General features: G+C 39.5%; 1 protein-coding gene across 1 annotated transcript; it reads left to right on the forward strand.

Annotated features, from left to right (window-relative positions):
- Positions 1–2,451: 2,451 nt before the first annotated feature.
- Positions 2,452–20,689, forward strand: ulk1b (unc-51 like autophagy activating kinase 1). The gene is made up of 28 exons (XM_057360294.1): positions 2,452–3,065; positions 3,481–3,573; positions 3,653–3,694; positions 7,355–7,387; positions 7,862–7,898; positions 9,157–9,330; positions 10,019–10,092; positions 10,212–10,313; positions 11,065–11,123; positions 11,889–11,971; positions 12,108–12,158; positions 12,323–12,411; positions 12,641–12,809; positions 12,922–12,982; positions 13,271–13,360; positions 14,002–14,136; positions 14,341–14,492; positions 14,591–14,665; positions 14,826–15,052; positions 15,152–15,294; positions 15,861–15,976; positions 16,371–16,493; positions 16,607–16,779; positions 17,277–17,455; positions 17,651–17,769; positions 17,879–18,036; positions 18,122–18,257; positions 18,345–20,689. The coding sequence occupies exons 1-28, from the start codon at positions 2,976–2,978 to the stop codon at positions 18,398–18,400; spliced, it is 3,039 nt and encodes a 1,012-aa protein (XP_057216277.1). The 5' UTR covers positions 2,452–2,975; the 3' UTR covers positions 18,401–20,689.
- The last annotated feature ends 114 nt before the right edge of the window (positions 20,690–20,803 follow it).

Here is a 20,803-nt window from a genome sequence, read left to right on the forward strand (position 1 = left end):
TTACAATTATGAGCAATACAATAGTTGTTCTTCCTTCTGTGACACGGCAGGGCTATACTGACCAAGCCACAGCAAGAAACCCACCAGATGGTTCAAGCAGATCCAGTCCAATCCCTGCCGGGCCGTCGCGATTCACTCAGCCCACATATGCCAAGCGCCCGGGGCATGTGCTGATATTGATAGTGGTGATAGACAGTTTAAGGACATGCTCTTCAAAAACCACCTGCACCTCTCAATGTCCAACTGACAGCTACTGATAACCTTTTGCCTCTAACACACATGACGAACTCGCTGACTGTGAGTGATGCGCCGCTGCACTTTCACTTGATAAACTGACAGCCTTTCCCCAACTGTGTAGCATCAGTGCTTTTTTCTCCGTTCTAAATACCCAACATTGCTTTTCTAGCAATATGACAGTTCCACCCTGCAGGGTATACTGTATATTTATTAAAAAAACAACTTTCCAAGCTTAATTTCATATCAATCATAGTGTTTTTAGAGCAATAGTGGCTGACCATGAAAGACATTTTCTAGCGTCTGCACAAAGTTTGAGTAACCCTGAGGGTGTGGAGATTATGAGCAGACTTTCAACAGCATAAGAGCTAGCATAAAAGTGCTATTTGTCATCGAGTTCGATGCCAGCACCTGTTTCTTACCTCACACAGGACAAGCCAAAAATAGGCTATTAGATACAAAAAAGTGAAAAGTGAAATGAAGATATTTTGAGAAATGTCTCAGTGGTTTTGGCCATACAGGTTTGGAATGACATGACGGTATCAATAAATGATGAAATAATATTCATTTTTGGATGAACTATCCCTTTAAAGATGCAGTTTTTGCACAGTGTTCTTGTTTAAGCCTGCAGTGTCCTCTTGTGGTAGCATAAAAACACATTTAAAATAGATGTTCTCAACCGTGACTTTGACCTGTTCCATATTCATCACTGTCACCAGATCTCTAGTATTCTTTGTTCTAAGTCTAGATGGGAACCCGTAAAGGTATTTGGTGTATTGATGGTGTTGGATGGTAACACGTAATACAATACAATATTTGATATACGGTACCATGCAGGGTTTTATTGTATTTTATGTAGGTCTATCTAATTTTATGGGTTAGGAAAAACTACTTCGTGAAGGTTAAAATATAAAAATCCAACCATGGTCATTATTAATTATTATTTCTTTTGAAAAGCAAACAAGTACATGTATCTCCAAAATATAGTAATACAATTGTAAAATACAGTATTTTCTTTCTAGTGGAAGTGTAGAATAATTGACATTTAAATTTGAAATGAGCTCTCTTATAGGAGATCGGCAATGGAGAAAACATTTCTAAATTCGAAATATCCTCATGCATGCGGTCAAACTCAAAGATAACACTGCACCTTGATTTTATTAAATATTGTATGTCAGCTAAGAAAGTTAAGCCTTCAAAGAAAACGAAAGCTTATCCCTATATGCACTTGACTTTATGTAGTTCCCTTTACTTCAAGTTGTGTAGTGAACTCACAAAGTTTTCATATCCTCTTGAATTTTTCAATTTTCTCAACAAAGAGGAATTTCAAACTTTTCCACCAATTTCCAACTCCCATAAACACCCATCTGGCTCTGAAATGTATGTGAAGATAAAAATTATGTTACGTTCTTGAAAGTTCAGTATTGACTGATCTAGTAATTATCTTTAATAGTTTGTTAATGTGGTATTATTAGCTGACCTAGTAAAAAAAGGTTTTAGTAATCCTGCACCCTTAAACCTCGAATAATAATATTATAGACATTTTACCATAGGTCTAATTATAAATTAGTTAATTGTTTGAGCAGTTATTAGATATTGTATAAAGCTAAATGTTGCATTTAGTTAAAACAAACCCAAATGTTGTATTATATAGGCCTACGCTATTTTTCCAACAGAAGTGATCAGGCGGACCTTCTGCAGTACCGCTGCAGATCCCCTAGGGGTCGTACAGCCCCTATTAAGGGTTACTATAGAAAACCTATAGGCCTATATATTTAGAAAACCTGTCTTTAACAGTTGCACTTTGACAATAACATTCGTACTAGATTTCATATACATTCATACTGATGTGTACGTATTGATCTAATTTATTATTTTTAATTTTTTAAATGTTTGGTCATCTATTTCCTTTAGTACCTTATTCAATAAACAACTTATTTTTAGTGTTTTTCACATTTGTACACTGTTGCAAAGCAACTTTCCACAAAATACATTTTAGAGTAAACAGCAGAGACAGTGAAACTGTAGAAATAATAATAAGAAAAAACAGAAATGATAGCAAACTAAAAAAAGATCAAATAGAAAGAGTACTTTGAAGAAAAGCATACATAAAATATGCTCCAAAAAACTAAATATCAATTCTTAGCTTATTTGTTGTCTGTGTCATTAATAATGACGTGTCGTGACAGTAGCTCTGACGTCACCAGTGAGCTCCGATGAAACGGTGGCGCATGCGCACCACTACAGACCGCAAGCAAAATTGGGGTCTTCGTTGAGGCCAAAAGACAGGTCTTCCTCAAGCTTTTCAAATATATCAGGACTATTTACTGAAAAGAATACAGTGCTGGATACAGTCCCGACCTTGCCAGATTATTATTGATGCGAGGATACGTGCAGAGCTGACAACGTCGGATGTACACAAACAAAACCAGCGTTCTCGTTTTAAGGTGGTAATTTTAAGCGTACGTTGATTGTACGAAAACAATTGCGACAAGCGGTCAGTAGACATGGGAAGTCACAGCTATTAAAAGGAGCAGATCTCCTTTTCGCCTTCAGGATATCATGAAAGAGAAGAGGAATATTTGTATGGAAAGGCTGCCCATGGCATGCAGAAGTGGGGTTTCCAGTTGCCTCGTCCAAACAGAGGAAAGGGGGAAAGTAGAGAGAGGATATTTGTGGGCCAGCTGTATCCCTCATATTTCAGATAAATAGTCAACAAGCATTTGGGACCGTGGTGAGAAATGGAGACTGTCGGGAAATTCGAGTTCAGCAGAAAGGATCTGATAGGACATGGTGCATTCGCAGTGGTCTTTAAAGGCAGACATCGAGAGGTGAGAAAATAACACATTTTCATATGTAGTGGTTTTCATATTTCGTGTATTAGTACAACTTTTGTATGTACGCACTCATTAGCTGCAGACATTCCACCTTAAGGATACTGTAGGCCTTGAGGACAACAGATGAAAGCAAGAATGAGACATTAAATGTGTATTACTGTGGGTAATATTACACGACCGTTGTCCTTACTGAGTTATGAAGTACATATTTACATCTACACTCCATAATGTTTTATTTATGTAAACACAAAGGCAGAGTGAAATTTCCGGTTTTATTGCTCTGGGGGTTTAGGTCGTTGTCGACAATTATTAAGACAAATATTGTGAAACAAAGCACTCATGCAAAATGGACATGAACAGACATGTACTCCACGCACAATAATGCTCACACGTTGCATTTTCTGTGCAGAAGCACGATTGGGAAGTTGCAGTCAAATGCATCAACAAGAAGAATTTGGCCAAATCCCAGACCCTTTTGGGCAAAGAGATCAAGATATTAAAGGTAGATATTTTTTGTGACAATTACAGAATATACAATCTGAGCATTCACATACAAATAAACTCTTATTCGTTATTTCTAGGAGCTGAAACATGAGAACATCGTTGCGTTGCATGACTTCCAGGTAGGTTGATCATCAAATAGCACTGCAGGTGTTTGGATGCACACTGAGCAGTGTCCCTAGTTTTTATGCAACCGTTTAGGTTTTTTAAACCCCAAGTAGCACAGTTGGTTTAAATGACAAATATTTTTGTGTTTTAATTGTCAAAAGCAGACTGCAAATCTTAAATGTGTTTTAGCATTCCCGAGTCTGTATGCTTTCTGTTGCATTAATCGGATTGGTTCAGAGTGGTCACGTGTTCTTGTGTTGACATGGCATGTGCGCTTGATTGAATTGGTTAACATAAGGGAAAGCTTGCGCTGCATTGTGGGTATTGACGTTTTTTTGCACATTTATTACTCATTAAATATTTAGACCTATAGATTTATTATATTTGTATAAAACTTATGTAATACTGTGGGAGCAACGTTTAGAACATTAAAAACAATTGTATCACAGAATCACATTTTTTTTTATGCCAAGAAATGAGACATCAGTATATTTCTAGTGCACTTTCTGGTTTCGTTATTAAGTTTATTGACTTTGAGTGAAGCATATCTTGTAGCAGTGGGAGTGAAACCTGTATGTCCACTGGTGAAATGGTTACACGGAAGTCTTGACACGTTCTTTAAAGGAATACTACTTCACCCAAAAATGAATAGTCTGTCATCATTTACTCACCTTCAAGTTGTTCCAAATCTGTATCAATTTCTTTGTTCTGATGAACACAGAGAAAGATATTTGAAAGAATGTATATAACCAAACAGATCTAGCCCCCCCCCCCCCCATTGACTCCCATAATAGAAAAAGTTACTTTATAATTTTTTTTGTTTTGTTGAAATCTAAGGAAGACATTTTGAAGAATGTAGGACAGCAAACAGTTCTGGGGCACTTTTGGCTACCTTTATATTTTTTCCTATGGTAGTCAACGGGTGGCAAAATCTGTCTGGTTATAAGCATTTTCATTTTTGGGCGAAGTATCCCTTTGAACAGCTGGGTTGTTGGTATTCGCTCAGCCCTCGGGGTCATTGTAAGGTTAATGTGTCAGGCGTGTATCAATGCTTGTGAAATCCAGTTGAATTACAAAAGACGTTCTCCACACCTTCTTCCTCTTAAATGTGTTTCCTTTGATGCATTATGTTTGCTGCTAACTGTGTTTCCCTTCTGAAAAGAAGGGGATGAACCATTGGGGTTCTGTCTTGGCCGATAATTGTGTCTGCTTATCAGTTTAAGTGGTCATTTCACCTTTTTCCTCTTAAAATTTATCCATAAGCAATTTGCAAAATTATTAAAATATTTATTAAAACTTTTAGGAAGTATTTTTGTGTTATATATTGTGTGCCTTTATTTTGTGATAACAATGGTGTGCATATTAAATTTCACTATAGTTAAGCTATAATGTCATTATGTTGGCCGTTATTATGCTCCCTAAATATCTGTATCATTTTCACATTTAAAAACCTTTCCGGCAAGTTTGGGGATTAAAGTTCACTATAATGACTGCTTCATGAAGCACAGCTCAAGTGTCTCGGCACATTTCGGCCACATGCGTCTCTGCTCTGACCTGTTTGCTTCTCACATCTCCTGGATAGTCACACCACGTATTACTGTGGTGTTGAATGTCTGTGAATTGAACGCCAGTGAAGTTCAAAAAGTTCCTCTTGCTCACTCATGGGGGTAGAAGTCCGCATTTGAACTGCTTGGCTCCGCCACATGTGATAAAGTTGTTGTTTGTGCATGTGAATGTTGGAAGGACACAAAATAAGGTGTAATGACGTCTCTGCTCAACCTAGCCACCAGACAGCCACAAGCTGTAGGATGTCTTAGGTTTCCTTGGTTATACCTAGGTTTTAGTAACGTTTCACAGGTAAACTGTGCAGAGTGCAGAATATAAAAGGTGAGTTTGAATCGGACTGCAGTGCATTAAACAAATTAAAAAAAGCCCCTGCTGTGTTTCATTTCAACATTAGCAGATTTCACACCCTGCGGTGTTAAGCATCAATTTATTTTGTCATCGAAGTACAAACAGTCTGATTAATGTTAGCCTGGATCGCCAAACCCTGCGCTGCTTGTTCGGGGTCCCTCGAGTGCAGCTTTGGCCCAGTTTTGGGCCGCTTGTTCAGAAAGTACAAACTAGATGGGTTGCGTGAGTCTGCTGCATGGCAGAAAGCAAAACTTCAGTACTGCTGAGTCAGCAGCGCACGCCAGTCACGGACCGGCGGATTCAGCTCGGCTGATTGGTTGTAGGGTGAGACCAGGGGGAGGTCAGCTGTTGCTTAGTGATAAGGTCGTTCAACGTGGGCTCTGTTTTTTCTAGGAGCCTTGGAAAATAACAGGATTATGGCGCTGTAAAAACTGCGCTGATAGCAAACAAAACATGAACATCTTGATCTAGATGTCCCCATGCTTTGGTAGTAATTGTGTTGATAGTTAAAAAAGCAGTGCCTCTGTGTGCACTTTTGCATGGTCTGTACGTCTGCATATATAGACTGATACTACTGCAGTTTTCATTAGAAAGGTTTGTCTGTACAAAGCATTATCTAAAGGAAATAGTACCAGGCGGGTACTTTTGCTTGGGTCACTCACATTCATTGTGGATAAATCAGTTGTTCTTTGCATTTTGTCGAGTTGCAATGCAGTACACGCTTGAATAGAAACCTGTCACCATTGCACAGTTCACACACGTGGAATTGTGAAAAAAGATTGTGTTGATGAAGCCTTTGACCTTTGCCATCCCCCTTGCTTTTTATTAGTTCATTATGGCCCTGTGAAGGGAGACACGCTCGCGCCGTATGTGACCAAATCTAAACCAGCCCAAGAGTCAAGCTGGATTAGCGTCACTTCAGTTTGCTGCGTTTAAGATATATACAAATAAACTGTTCAAACTGATTTCAGTGTTCATTGTAGCATGTTTTCACTGAAGTCCTGACCTGCTGTCAACATATGGTTAATGTTATGCACAATGTTATGAAAGTAGGACATAAAGTGGGGGTCAAAAAGACTAAAGACTTCTGTTTTGTGTTTTATCGTTTTCATTTAATTTAAGAAGTATGATCAGCAAAGTAGTTTCTGTGAAATGGTTATTTTGCTTTAGTAGCTGCATGTACAGTCGGTCCTTGCTGTCATCCCAGCGTGATTCGAAAATGATCCAAAGACCATCTTGTATGTTTCAGTAAAAACAAGAAAAAATGACATGGTCACAGTTTTCTATTATTAATTACCCAGAAATAGTGCAGAATGTTTTTTTTTTTTTACATTTTTGCATATCGTACAACTGTTTATTTCTAGTTATAAGATACGTTTCTATGCTGCAGAAAATCTTTTTTTTGACTGTTTATCTAAACCTCCCTAAAACAATATATATTTACTTTAGAAGCAAATTAATGCACTTTTTTGTCTTGTTCTCTGAGAAATCTACCAGAATTTTGTGATGTTTTCACTTAAGACAAGAAGGTGTTTACCAATGTGGTAAGAAAAATAACCTAATTTAAAAAAAGGTGATTAAAAAAACAATGATTATTTGTCTGTTGGCAAACCTTTCTTCCTTTATTTACGTGTTAACATTAAAGTTTTTTTTTTAAAGATTTCTTGCCGTCTTCTACCATATTTACAGTGTGTTTTTTGACTGATGTAACTGTAAAAACACCAAACAAAGACGGTAATCTCATGTTTTATGTCTCCTAGGAAACAGCAAGTTCTGTGTACCTGGTAATGGAGGTAAGGTGGCATGTTTTCCAAGCGTCTTTGCTTGTTGACCTTGTCTGTCGTGTATCTGGTAATGCCTGCAATTAACTGTGCACTGGAGCCAGTGGAGGACAGCTGTAGTCTTTAATAACACACACTTACACAGGTCTGAATTAATTTAGAGTGTTCTATATAACACTGTGAGGACTTCAAGTTTTTACAATGACTATGAAACTTACTTTATTGGTCAGGCCAGCATGCTGGTTCTCAGAAAGCTCTTTTGAGTCCACAAAGGCCCCTGGGAAGCTTATCAGCGGTCCACAAAGGGAACTAACGGCCCCATCTTCTCCAAGTGATTTGGTTTAATATGCACCTGAATCCTCTCTCTACATGCAGTCAACTGAGCCCCATTCAGATGCAGTTTTCTTCCACACAGCCCTGTTTGAAACTGAAAAGAATTGTTGTGTACTGCACCGTTAAGATTAACATTCTGCCTTTCTTGTTTAGTACTGCAATGGGGGAGATTTGGCTGACTACTTGCACTGTAAGTGGGCCATATCATACCCATCAAGCAATATGTGATGACCTGATTTTGGGATTTTATTATTTTTCTAGTGGCTTTAACAGCATGATAGCCTCATTTAGTTAATTATGCGTTCATTTTTGGTAATATATATTAAAATAGGCTTTGTTGGGGAGAGCAAATTCAAGCAAAAACATGTGCTTTGACAGAATAGGGTATAAACTCTATTTAAGTCATTTAGTCAAATTTTATGACTTAAAACTAATCTTTAAGCAATAAAATAGCATATGTTGTATAATATAAGGTAAGATCCTGTGTCTTGCCTTAAAATGACACCCTTGCTTCATTTAGTAAATGTAGATTCAGGAATATGCAAATTAGTCCCCGCCTCCATTCAATCGTGTAAAATCGGACTGTTGATTCTAGATACATAGATGCCTCATTCGACGTGTGAGCAGCACATGCTCGTGTTGCAAAAACAGAGCTGAAACCACAGTGATTGTTTCAGTGCTGAGGCTTTATGATTGGTTGTAGGGCGAGACAACCAATCCTTACATACTGTATCTATGGCTCAAATCTGTTAACGTGATTGGTTACAGGGTTTCAAACGGCATTTTTTTTTACTTTGGTAAACTGCAGTTGGTTAAATGGTTTAAAATGATGCATTTGCACACGGTTTATCTTGAAGCAAAGGCATTTTAAAATCACCACATAGACATATAAACAACATTACAAATTCGATTTTCACCACAGAGGGACTTTAACACACTTTACTGACTGTAATTATTTTGTAATTTGCTTGGATGATGAAGGAAATCATGTCAGTTTATTTTAAAAGCATGCAAATGCAGTCACAGGATAATTAGCCAGAGGGACAAACTGATCCGAGCAAGTGCAGCGTAACTATCACACATTCTGAGAAGCTCAATAATTCCAGAAACAAAACGAGCATATTTGTTGTGATTTTAGTTTGCTCTGTATCAGTTTTTGAAGACACAATAAAACTTAAAAATATCGTTTGCATTGTTTGTAGTGACTTTTTTAACATAAGTTGCATTGTGAAAGCATTGCATTTCGCATTTGCATAAAATGTGCATGTCAAAGTTGTAACGTAACCTGTTACATATACCTAAGATTATATGTTTGATATAAACATTGTGGAGTGTAAACAATAGGTTTGTGCACCAGTCATTTTTGTTTATATTTTCAGCCTTTTATACTGTAGATGTTCAATATCAATATATCGATTAACATATTCATCACTTTTATTTCATTTTAGCCAAGGGCACTTTAAGTGAAGACACCATCCGAGTGTTCCTACAGCAGATAGCAGGGTCCATGAGGGTCCTTCAGGCCAAAGGCATCATCCACAGAGACCTGAAACCCCAAAACATTCTGTTGTCCTATCCTGCAGGCCGAAAGTCCCACTCCAACAACACCTGCATCAAGATAGGTGTGTGTGCCGTGCATCTAAGCATCTGCTGTATTGCTTGTACATACTTGATTCTTAAAGCGTTAGAAAACCTAGACGTGCGCATGTTTGTCTGTGATTTGGCTTTTCTCTGTTGGTTTTCTTTAATAGCACATGCAAAGGCAAGTTTCTCTTTCATTATTATTAAGTACTTTTAGATTTCTTTTAAATGCATTGCCCCTCAAAGCACCATACCATTGTGTCAGCATTTTTCAATGTCAAGCAAAACTCTTTTCCTCAGAAAAAGGAATAATGTTTGCCAAAGTTTGCCTGTCCCAAAGTAATCAGATTTGCATTGTAATTCTGATTGTTTAATACTTGATTGTTTTTGCTCATGGAGCATACAGGCATCTCACACAATGAAGCATTCAATACATAATTCTAATACAACGTGATTTCTTTTCAGTTCCAGCATATAACTGCAAGTGGAAACTCTCTGTGGGCTTGTTTTATTAGATAGTAAAAGACATCTGCAAAGACTTGCTGTTTTCCCACTCCTGAAACTGCTCAGGATTTTATTACATTGGCATTATTAACTCTTAAGTAGATTCTAAAAATACAACATTCTTTCTTCTAAATCTATGTAACAGGCCATTGATTTAAATGGTTTGGGATTACCCAGAATGCACTGCTTCCCCACTAGTCATTCAAATCGTACTTGTCTTTTTAGCTGACTTCGGCTTTGCGAGGTACCTCCAGAACAACATGATGGCCGCCACACTCTGCGGCTCCCCCATGTACATGGTACGTATATATTTTATTTTCTGCCTCAGACTTTTGCACAGAAATGTGTGTAATAGAGATAACAGCTATTATCTCTTATTGCAAATGACTATGATCACATGCTGTGCTGTATTCATCAGGCTCCAGAGGTTATTATGTCACAGAACTATGACGCAAAGGCTGACCTGTGGAGTATAGGAACCATTGTGTTTCAGTGCCTGACTGGGAAAGCGCCGTTTCAGGTATGCACAATGTTTTCCATGCAGACATGCTTTAAAGGGATAGTTCACCCAAAAATAAAAATTCTGTCATCATTTACTCACCCTCTTGTCATTTCAAACCTTTATGACTAGGTTCAGTGTCCATACAATAGAAGTAACTACAGCACGAGCACACAATATAGCATCGCATTATCCCTGCATAACTGTTGATTCACTATAAGTTTGTGTTTACATTATGCACGTACACGCCGATTGCCAACATCAACTACCGCGTGCGGTTCATGTCCGGCATCTTTTATTGGTGGGACCGCGCCATCTATCCGTTTCAAACGATCTCCAAATCCAGCGTTATATCCACCGTTTATATAACATTCATCAACGAAATGCAGTGAGCAAACAAACAAAGCTAAACTTCCATCAGCCGAGTGAAGCGGCATTGATGGGCGTGCTCTTTCTCACAATGGCTGTTGACGTGTGGGCGTGCTCTTTCGCTCGCTGGATGACGCGTGGGCGTGCTTTTCCAGGAGAATTGTCCAATAAGGGACTAAGAACCCTTGTTACGAAACGGGACTCCATGTTCGAAAAAAACTTTCCGAAACCTGGCGTAGTGAATTGAGCACAGAAATACTACGTCACACGTTCAACTCGTTTTTTGACAAGTTGACCATGTTAAGCTTGAGAAGCCAGAACGTTTAACAGGGTAAATAAGTCAGAATGCATGAAATAGCATGTTACCTTCACTTTAAAATGTCTGTTTTTGTCTGTCCATCAGGCCAGCAGTCCCCAGGATCTTCGCTTGTTTTATGAGAAAAATAAAACTCTTAGCCCAAAGTAAGTGTGAGCGTATGAATTTCATCAATTTGACAAAGATACAGGTAATGTGTAGAATGTTTTATTGTTATAAGAGTTACAAAGCTCCTTACAGTTTAAAGTCCCTGTGAACCGGAAGTTGCAATCGTTTTTACTTCCGTATTCTGACACACTTCCGAGTGAAAAGGAATTTCAAAGGAGAAATTCAGTGGGCGTGGCTTGTGTTTTTCACTGCGAATTGATTGGATGTGTAAAAACAGCTGTTGCATTGATTTTGAAATGAAACTGGCAGCAGACTGACAGTTGAAGCGGAGGCGTTAACGGACGCTCCGGCCAAGCCGTCTAATTTACGTCATTTGAGATGGATAGTCATTTCAGGGCGGAAGTGCATTTTCAGATTTTAACTGAAGATTATGAGGGTACATGAATTTTAAAAAGAAAATTACCCACATTGATAAGCTATTTACTGGGAACGCTGCAGTATTTCATGAAAATGTTTTAATTTCACTGTGACTTTAAACACTGTTGGTTCTGTGGCTTTATCAAAACATTAGCTTAACCGGAATTTAGGGTGGGACTATTTGGCTGACCAATAGCGGATCGGGTGGGGGTTTGAAAACAGTATTAAACTGTTTGTGTGGCAGTTTTGTTTGGCGATACTAGTGGCACCGAAATTGCATTTAACTTATAATTGCTTACTTCTGATTGGTGGATGAAATTCTAAGATTTTATTTTAGATTCATAGATTCTATGTATTGTCCTCTCTTTCTCTGTCTCTCTCTGAAGCATTCCCAGAGAAACTTCTATCCATCTAAGACACCTGCTGCTCGGTCTCCTGCAGAGAAGCCATAAGGACCGTATGGACTTTGGTCAGTGTTTGAGTGTTTACACTCGCCAGTTTGACGTGTGGATGTTTGTTGTATTTTTTTATTCGTTTCCCTGTTTGCTCTGTCATTCCTAATTCCATTTTCCTGTGTGGACTGTGAAATATTTCCAATTTTACAGATGAATTTTTCAAACACCCTTTCTTGGAAGCAAGTTCCTCTATGAAGAAGTGTGAGTTTCTACCCTGTCTATACCATTCTCAACTGTCATTTAAATAATAGTAGTTTATTAATGAATAATAGTTTAATTCTATTAAAATTGCTTCATCGGTGTTAACATAACATACGAATGACTTAAGCTTACCATTTTTCTGTGTTTGTCTTGATGTCCTCCAGCTGCTCCGGTGACCCTGACTTGCTTTCCTAGCTCGGCTTCTGCAAGCTCATGCAGTAGTTCATCTACATCACACCTGGCCTCTCCTCCTGTAAGTGTACTGTATATGTGTGTTTATTTCAGCTCTGTTTTGTGACTCCCGCTATGTGTCTCCCGCTATCGCCATTCTGCGAATAGGTCCGCACTTGTTCGAAACGACACTTAACCTGATATACCTAAATTCTGTATTTCAAGTCGCTTTTGATAACAGAGTTGGCTGCATGCATACATGCAAAGGTTTATGGGTGTATAATTGTCATTTTAAATCCCAAATGTTCCAGCAATCTCTTGCGGAGATCCAGCAGATCCGTGCGAAAGCGCTGGCCTCCCCTACCCAGGATTCTCCAGGGTACCTGCTGAAGGACTCAGGAGGCGGCGGAGGGGGGAGCAGTAGCAAGAACTCATCCTGTGACACGGATGACTTTGTCATGGTTCCAGCTCATTTCCCCGGTAAGCTTTATTTCCTTCACCTCCGTCTGCGACTGCCCCATTAAAGTGGCTATTTGTCATTCAACTCGTCTGTCCTTTTTCTCTTTGTTTCTGTCTCTTTCTATTTTTGTAGGTGACCTTACCTGTGAAATGCCAACAGGAAAGATTCTTCAGGAGAGTCTGATGTATAGTGGGTAAGAACTCTTTATAGATACTTCAGAGAGTCTTTTCCCCTTTTGGCTATAAAAGTTAAACGGAGCTATAAAGCTATAAAAAAGACATTCTCTCTATGTCAATCTACATAAAAAATGGCAAGAAAGTTCACCGTGCATTAGAGCTGTGGTCTATTGGTTAGAAAGCATATTATTTGGACACATTAAGCTTTTGTGCTCGTACTATTAAATGTGATAGATTGAGTGTTAATGACATCACCGGATCAATGTTGATTCTACAAAATGTCTTCCTCCTCTGCTTTGTGTTAGGAGTTCCTTTCTGGCATCTGGAGGTCAGTGCAGTCAAGGCAAGACCCCGCCACGCTCCCCCTCTTACAGCAGCTCCGCAGGACCCAGCGGGTAAGAACACATGATGACTGACACGATAACTGTTTCATGTCAGTGGACTTGCTGTGTTTGCTACAAGCAAGCATGTCTGTTATGGGCAGAAGCTACGGGCAGTCTTGGATATTCTGCATTTAGCAGCCAAGACAGAATATGACTTCCTCCTGCTTGCCAATGTCTGCTCGCTGATTTTGTTTTTGGATCATTAGAGATGGATGAGGGCCTTATGCTTTCATCACCACAGGGGAAATGATGTCCTGGATTGGCAGCAGCATTGAGACGGACACAGATCATCCTGTTCTTTTTATTATTGAATGAGGCGCGTGAAACCGACAATTATGTGCAAGAGATGATTGTAGTGCTTTCCCAGCCTCTGCATTGAACTGTTATACTGTTTTGCTTCCAAAAGAGTGGGTTATTTCCAAAAATGTCCTGTGAGATTTTAAAGGGATAGTTCGCCCCAAAATGAAAATTCTGTCATGAATTACTCCATCTCAAATTGTTCCAAACCTGTATACATTTCTTTGTTCTGTTGAAATATATTTGGAAGAATTCTGATTAATGAAACCATGTCTGTCTTTTCTTTTTTGCATTTTTGTTCTCTACATTATTTCACCCTTTCATGGATCTCTTCATTTTCACCGACTGAATCTCAGCAGGCCGAGTGAGTTTTCTGGGAGTAACTACGGCAACTCTGTGCAGTCTGCACCCATTCCTGTACCCACACAGATTCACAATTTCCAGCGCATGGAGCAGAACCTTCAGTTCCCGAGTCAAGACGAATCTCCGCGGTGAGTGTCGACGCGTTTCTAAATACAAACATACTTTGTATGAGGATTTAGCTAAATTTACATGTAACAAATGGTTTCCTTTTTGTGAATGAGTGAATTTGAATGGATCTGGCAACCCTCAGAGGATATTGTAATGGAATCAATCAATGATCAGAGAAAGTACTTCAGTACATTTTTGGACTATTTTCTCTTTCTCTCTGACAGGTCTGGCCCAGTACAGAGGTGTGGTAGTGGGAGTTTTTTGACCGGTGGAAGGTCAGGTCCTTCGCCTCCTCAGTTCGGAGGGCCTGTTTCTGCTCTCACCTCCCGCAGACTGTCTACAGGAGGAGCGAAACCTTTCCAGCTCTCCCCGCAGGGTGAGTTGCCTGGTATATTTTGCAAAACCTGGATCATGTGACTCTAGCTAGTTTTCTTAAAAACTGTTGTTTTTTTCTCTCTTCTGTTGGCTCAAAAGTGGGCACTATTCCTGAGTTGCCAGGCCAAGTGTGCCCAACTGGAGAAATGGGTCACAGAGGTTCTAGGGGTGGAGGTAAAAATGCTCTTCCTCTTTTGTTGTTGTCCTCTGTTGTTCTTGATGTAATGAGTAACTTATAGAGAAGCGTGGCCAATCAGATTAGTACTGGAACTAACTGTTATCTAATGGCTTTATGGATGACTCACCATGCACCCTTTCTGTCCGTACCCTAAAGAAACCAAACCTCGGACACAGCAGGGCCTGGGCACACGGCTCAACAGCGCCCCCTGTTTGATGGAGGCAGCTGGTGGGTGCAGACAGAAGATCAGGAAGCAGCATTCAGACCCAGTGGTAGTCCCTCAGGGAAACGTGATACCCTTTCGCACCCTGCACTCCTCTCCCAGGCTCAGCGAGCTTATGCAACGCAGCCCCCTGCCAACCATCCTAGGATCTCCTTCCAGAGTAAGCTCCCAGTCTGTCTGGTTATGTGTCCATAAGCTGTCAGATTGCATCTCAGGTAAATGCGAATAAAACTGATGATGAAAAAATGATCTATTCTAGGCCATGCCCCCATTCGAGTTTCCAAAACTCCCGAGTTCTCCAAACATGGTCACATTTCTGACCCAGCAGGGCCTGAGAACAGCTCAGGGAGAGACTGGTCTGCCACCTTCCTACCAACCTGAGGAGAGAAAAGCCTTCGGGAGGTAAGAGGAAAAGCGTTGGAGAGGGTTACATTTACTGTACATTACGTTAGCAGTTTACATGGGCAAGTACCTTCAAGGCAACATCCTAACTAAAATGCAAACTCTTGAATAATTAAACAATTAAAAGGTATAAGCAAATTTGTTTATGGTCACTTAAAATACATGTTTTAAATGACCGGACCTAGAAATGAAACGATCATAGAAATGATAGTGAGTACAGGGATAGTGGAATTTCAAAATGTTTTTTAAATTGGGGAAAAACACTGAAAAAACACGAGGGCCAAAGATCCCTGTCTGAAGCTTGGGTATATAAGCCAACTAATGCTGTGTAATGTAGACGCACGCAGCCCGTAATATTCTGTACCTTCTTTTTAAAACAGCCATTGCAGGGTTAAAAATTATAAACATGACTTTCTTCATTCTGGAACAGGACTTTTATTCTGTAGGAATCTGAAATCAAGTTGTTCTCCATTATCAGTTTGCTTTCATATCTGCTGTCTCTTTCTGTTTTGTTTTGTTTTTTCATTTTTCTTCTCTATCTCTCGCTCCCCCTTTTCTTGGGGTAGGTCTCAGAGCGCTGGTCGCCTGTCTGATGTGCTTCTGATGGCAGCGTTTGGAGGGCAGAGAGGAGAAAAAGGAAGCACAGAGAACCTCAATTCAGACAGAGCCATAGACATCACAGGTGAGCATATTAACAGGTGTTTCATTGCCAGGAACATGTGTTTTGTGACTTCCAGACAGTGAGGTTAAATGTCTGGAACAAAAGTGAAAATAGTGTTTTGGGTAATGGAGCTCCATAGTGGATTCCTACTTGATAAGCAAGTAGGTCTGATAAAGAAATCAACCTCTGAGATAGAATCTTGTAGAATTATTTCATAAAAGACATGGTTGTTTTATGTGACTTTGATTCACTTGAAAAAATGAACCATTGTTCAGCCGTTTTAAGAGATTATCTGTGCCAAGAATGAGGCTGAACATCAGCAAGTGTACTTAACTTACACTGAATGTGAGTTTACAGAATTATAGCTAATTTTTATATTAAGATAATGATTACACTATTTTTTCTCTGCTCACAGCACCCCCTGGTGGTGGAACCTTCTATGTAGGCTCAAGTAGCCCGGCTCGTGTGGTGTTCACCGTGGGTTCTCCGCCCAGTGGAGGGACACCTCCACAGAGTTATCGCTCAAGGAAGTTCTCAGGTAAAGAGAGACACTTCATCGCTCCAATTTTCACACCTTGATTTTTATCATCTTACATCCAAACATCAGATTATTCAGAGCAGTACTGACCAGACCTTCTCTATGACCCACAGTGGGTTCTTCATGCTCCATTAGTCCAGTAGGCTCCCTCACCGGCCGCTACCCACAATCAGGCTTTTGCATGGATGGCTATGAGGGGGCCTCCAGTCCTCGCTATGGTTTTAGTGACCCCATCTCGACGGTGACTTTTGAAGCACCTGAACTACCAGAGGAGACCCTAATGGAGGTAAACACCAATTAATGCATTTACTTTATTAATGCATTTAAGAAAGGATATTTAAAGATCCAGTTTGTAAAATTAAGCGGCATCTAGTGGTGGGGTTATGAATTGCAACCAATGGCTCAGTCCACCACTCACCCCTCCCTTTCAAAGCACTACGATGGCTGACACAGGACAAAATGTCGTCATGTTTTCGCTTCTTCAGTAACATATTTACAAAATGCGCTCTGTAGAGCAGTTTGTCCGTTTAGGGCCACTGTAGAAACAACATGGGGAATTCCATGTAAGGGGACCCGTGGTGTATGTAGATAGAAAAAGCTCATTCTAAGCAGTGTTGGGTGTAACTAGTTACTAAGTAATTAGTTACTGTTATTTACAGTTAATTAGTTAATTACTTTTCCCTTGAAAAAGTAAAGTAAGGGATTACTCTTATTTTTTTCTGTAATTTAATTAGTTACTTTTGATGTAATTAAACTAAATACTTTGTTCTCTCTCAATTATAGCAGGAACATACGGAGACTTTGCGCAGGCTTCGATTCATGCTGGACTTCACTCGCTGTATGGTGGAGGTAGCTGCAGCCCGGGGTGGCGACGCGGCAGAGTCGGACCCCTCCTCCACCAGCCTGCTCCAGCAACAGAGTCTAGTCGCCGACCAAATCAGCTCTCTGAGCCGAGAATGGAGGTGAGGAGATCTCCAGCATCTCTAGTCTCTCACAGCATGGGGCTAATATCTCACCCGCTGATTATAAGTCATCGGATCGAATTTTTGATCCAAGGGAACATGAAAATAAATAATTCAGTTTATACCTTCAGTGAACTGAAGTCACTTTCGATAAGTGTTTACGTATGTGAATATAGACTCTTGTTTTTCTCTCAGTTATGCCGAGCAGTTGGTGCTTTATATGAAGATAGCAGAGCTTCTGTCGTCTTCACTACAAACAGCCATTGACAGCATTAAGCAGGGAAAACTCTATCCCTCTACCACCGTCAAACAAGGTCAGTTGAAAGACTTTTCTTCTCATCATAAAAAACGTCTTATTCTAACATCCTCACCTTCTTGTTGATAAGTAGATTAGCTGATGTAAAATAGCGTTGTTCTGTTCAGTGGTCAAGAGGCTGAACGATCTGTACAAGTCCAGCGTGATGTCCTGTCGATCTTTGAACGCTCAGCTGGAGCGCTTCTTCTCCCGTAAACACAAGCTCATGGACCACATCAACAGCATCACAGCTGAGAAGCTTCTCTTCAGTCACACTGTACAGATGGTAAGAACTAGAGCCGGAAAGCCTGGAAATATCAGGGAAGTCTTTAAATTCGACTTGCGGTTTTCAGCTTTGTGTGGTCTTACAGGTGCAAGTTGCAGCTCTGGACGAGATGTTTCATCAGGGCGAGTCTTCAGTCCAACGCTATCATAAGGCTTTGCTGATCATGGAAGGTCTGTCACTCCTCCTCACCAAACAGACCGACATCCTCAGCGTCAGCAAGTGTAAGTTATACCACACATACAAATGACAAGTGTATAAATGGAGAAGGGGCAACATGTGATTGTTTTCTTAACTGATGTTCTCTACAGGTAAGCAATGCATCGAACGCCGTCTCACCGCACTGCAGTCGGGTCTCTGCGTGTAGTTTCTCCACCACTGACTGCTGAAGTCAAATGATTTTTCTGTTTTTCACTTGCACCCCTGTGCATTTTTCTTCACGCTCTGTTGAGGAGTGTACAACCCTCTGGTTGGACCAAGTTTTTCTGACTGAAGGCTGGCGGTGGGGATATGTCAGGATCCTCCATCACAACTTTATAGAGACAAATGACGGATTCTGTCAGACCTGTTTTCATTTCCATAGTTCAGTAATCGAATACAAGCAGATGCACCTGCCAGTTCTGCCTAGTGTGTACTTCAAGATGACACATTACGTCATGTTTCTCATCTCAAACGGGTCGATGGTACAGGATTGTAATGGGTTGTGCAATTTGCGGTAACTGACAGGTTTACCCACCCTGACAACATCAGTTTTATTTTTTTCCGTATTTACAGTAGTTATCTGCCTATTCACTACATGTTGACTCGCAGAGAGAAGTTTTTAAGATTATTAGGGAATTATTTGTGTATTTGGGGGAATGTGCTTTGGGAATTTGTTTAAGTTGAAGTCACTTTTGTTGGTTGTATCCAGTCAGAAGAAGTTACGATGACTGGATGAATTTTCAGACCTGCAAAATGTAAATTCTGTGCACCTGTTGAATGTTGCAGCATTTACCAAGGCCCAGATTCTCCTTATATACTTTATCCTTAGATTAAATTAAATTATGCGACCAGGCAATTAATAATACATACAAACAAATTTTGCCAATTATGTATAAGGCATTCCTTGTTTTACCGAAGGAAGCCGTATAAAGCCAGCAAAATCGTGTGTAGCACTTTAGTGAATGTTTACCAAATAAGAGCATGTCAAATTCCATTTCCTCCTTAAATTTTTAAGAAATTAATATTTGTGTGTGGTGTTCGGACCTCTCTTATGACGTAATCTTTTATTTTCCTTTTTTTATGTTTTGTTTGGCGATCATTTGTCTGAATCTAATTCTAATCTAATTTAGTCTGTGTTTTGGATCAGGACCAAAACTGGGCTCACAAAGAGAAAATTAATTGTGGACATCAAAGAAAGGTGGAACTTCAGATTATATCTATCATTCCAATATAACCTGATGGTCAGTTCTGGTCCGGACATCCACCTGGATTCATTTGGGACATTTTAGTGTTTGTTTTGAGACTTAATGTACTTCCTGTGGGTTGTGCATACATCATTGTGGTGTTCCTGCTGCTGATGTCAGCAGGTATCCGAAGGGCGGGTCTTATTATCTTAAGAGTAGACTGTTATAGTTTTCTGCACTGTTTGAGGACTCATTTGTTATATAAGCTAAAGACATTCGAGAGTGGACCATTTAATGTAAACGCCACACTTTGTAGAAATATTCAGTGCTTTTTATCTTTTATTTCAGTTGTGTTGTGTATGTGTTTATCTGTTGAAGCTGTTTAAACATTTTTTTATGTGCCTTTAAAAAAAAGCAAAACACTGAAAAATATATTGACTTAATTGTACTTTTTTGTATATTATTGTCAGATAGTCTGGAGTGAATTTGTTGTTTTCTTATTGGTTGACTTTGACCAGGTTAAGCCATAGAATTGATTTAGTTTTGCTTTTAGTTTGTGTGTGCGTGCGTGTGTGTAAATGTGCTTGCTTGTTAACGTATCGTGTGGAAAAATAATAGTTTTCTTTGAATAAACTGAAGTGTCATAACAGTGTGGCACAAGTTGTAATTTCTGATTTCCAGTGTGCAAAGGCCAGTTACCATAATAACAATGTGCATTTTTTGTCTCTAATGCCCACCACTCAAACCAAACCAGTTTGAGCAAATGTTCTCCTTGACGGGGAAGATGAACAGCATTTTGTTTTTGCAAATGGAATAATATAAGGTTCATGCTGCATAATGGTGTTTTACAGTGTATTTCTGTTGTCAAGACTGCATCAAATGAAATACACATTTAAGCTTATCTATAAAATGCTTATGGACATTGGCTGGGTCATAACGTTTTCGATCACCGAACAGCATGATGCATTTGTTTGTATGTAAGCTCCCTATTTCAGTACCCCTACACTGATGTGTGACAGTATCTCATTCTGTTCTTTGAATATAATGACCTCTTGTGTGTAAACGCAATTATTGATTTCAAATTGTACATTTAATACAAGCATGAAGAACTGCTTTCCGTCACCCTCTCCCAACCAAACAAAAATATTAAGGTTCCCCAATTGTGGCTATTGATAATTATTTACAGTTGTCTGGTCTGCAAAAAACAAGATTTAATGTAAACTCTCATGTCAATATAAGATATACATGTAAGCACCAATAAACAAGAAAAGTCCAAATATGTTCTCATTCTTTATTTACTGACCTGAGAATTATGTTTCTATTTTTAAAAGCATGATGCCTTTTCAATGATAAGAATGTACAGGCAACCTACACTACCCGTTTTT

This window comes from Triplophysa rosa, linkage group LG19 (genome assembly GCF_024868665.1).
Source record: "Triplophysa rosa linkage group LG19, Trosa_1v2, whole genome shotgun sequence".
Taxonomy (NCBI): Eukaryota; Metazoa; Chordata; class Actinopteri; order Cypriniformes; family Nemacheilidae; genus Triplophysa; species Triplophysa rosa.

Excerpts from the sequence above, each read along its gene's own strand:
- ulk1b (XM_057360294.1), top strand. The coding sequence starts at position 2,976 with ATGGAGACTGTCGGGAAATTCGAGTTCAGCAGAAAGGATCTGATAGGA. Across the intron at positions 3,574-3,652 it reads AAGAGATCAAGATATTAAAG|GAGCTGAAACATGAGAACAT; the intron begins GTAGATATTTTT and ends CGTTATTTCTAG. Across the intron at positions 16,494-16,606 it reads TCGCTCAAGGAAGTTCTCAG|TGGGTTCTTCATGCTCCATT; the intron begins GTAAAGAGAGAC and ends TATGACCCACAG.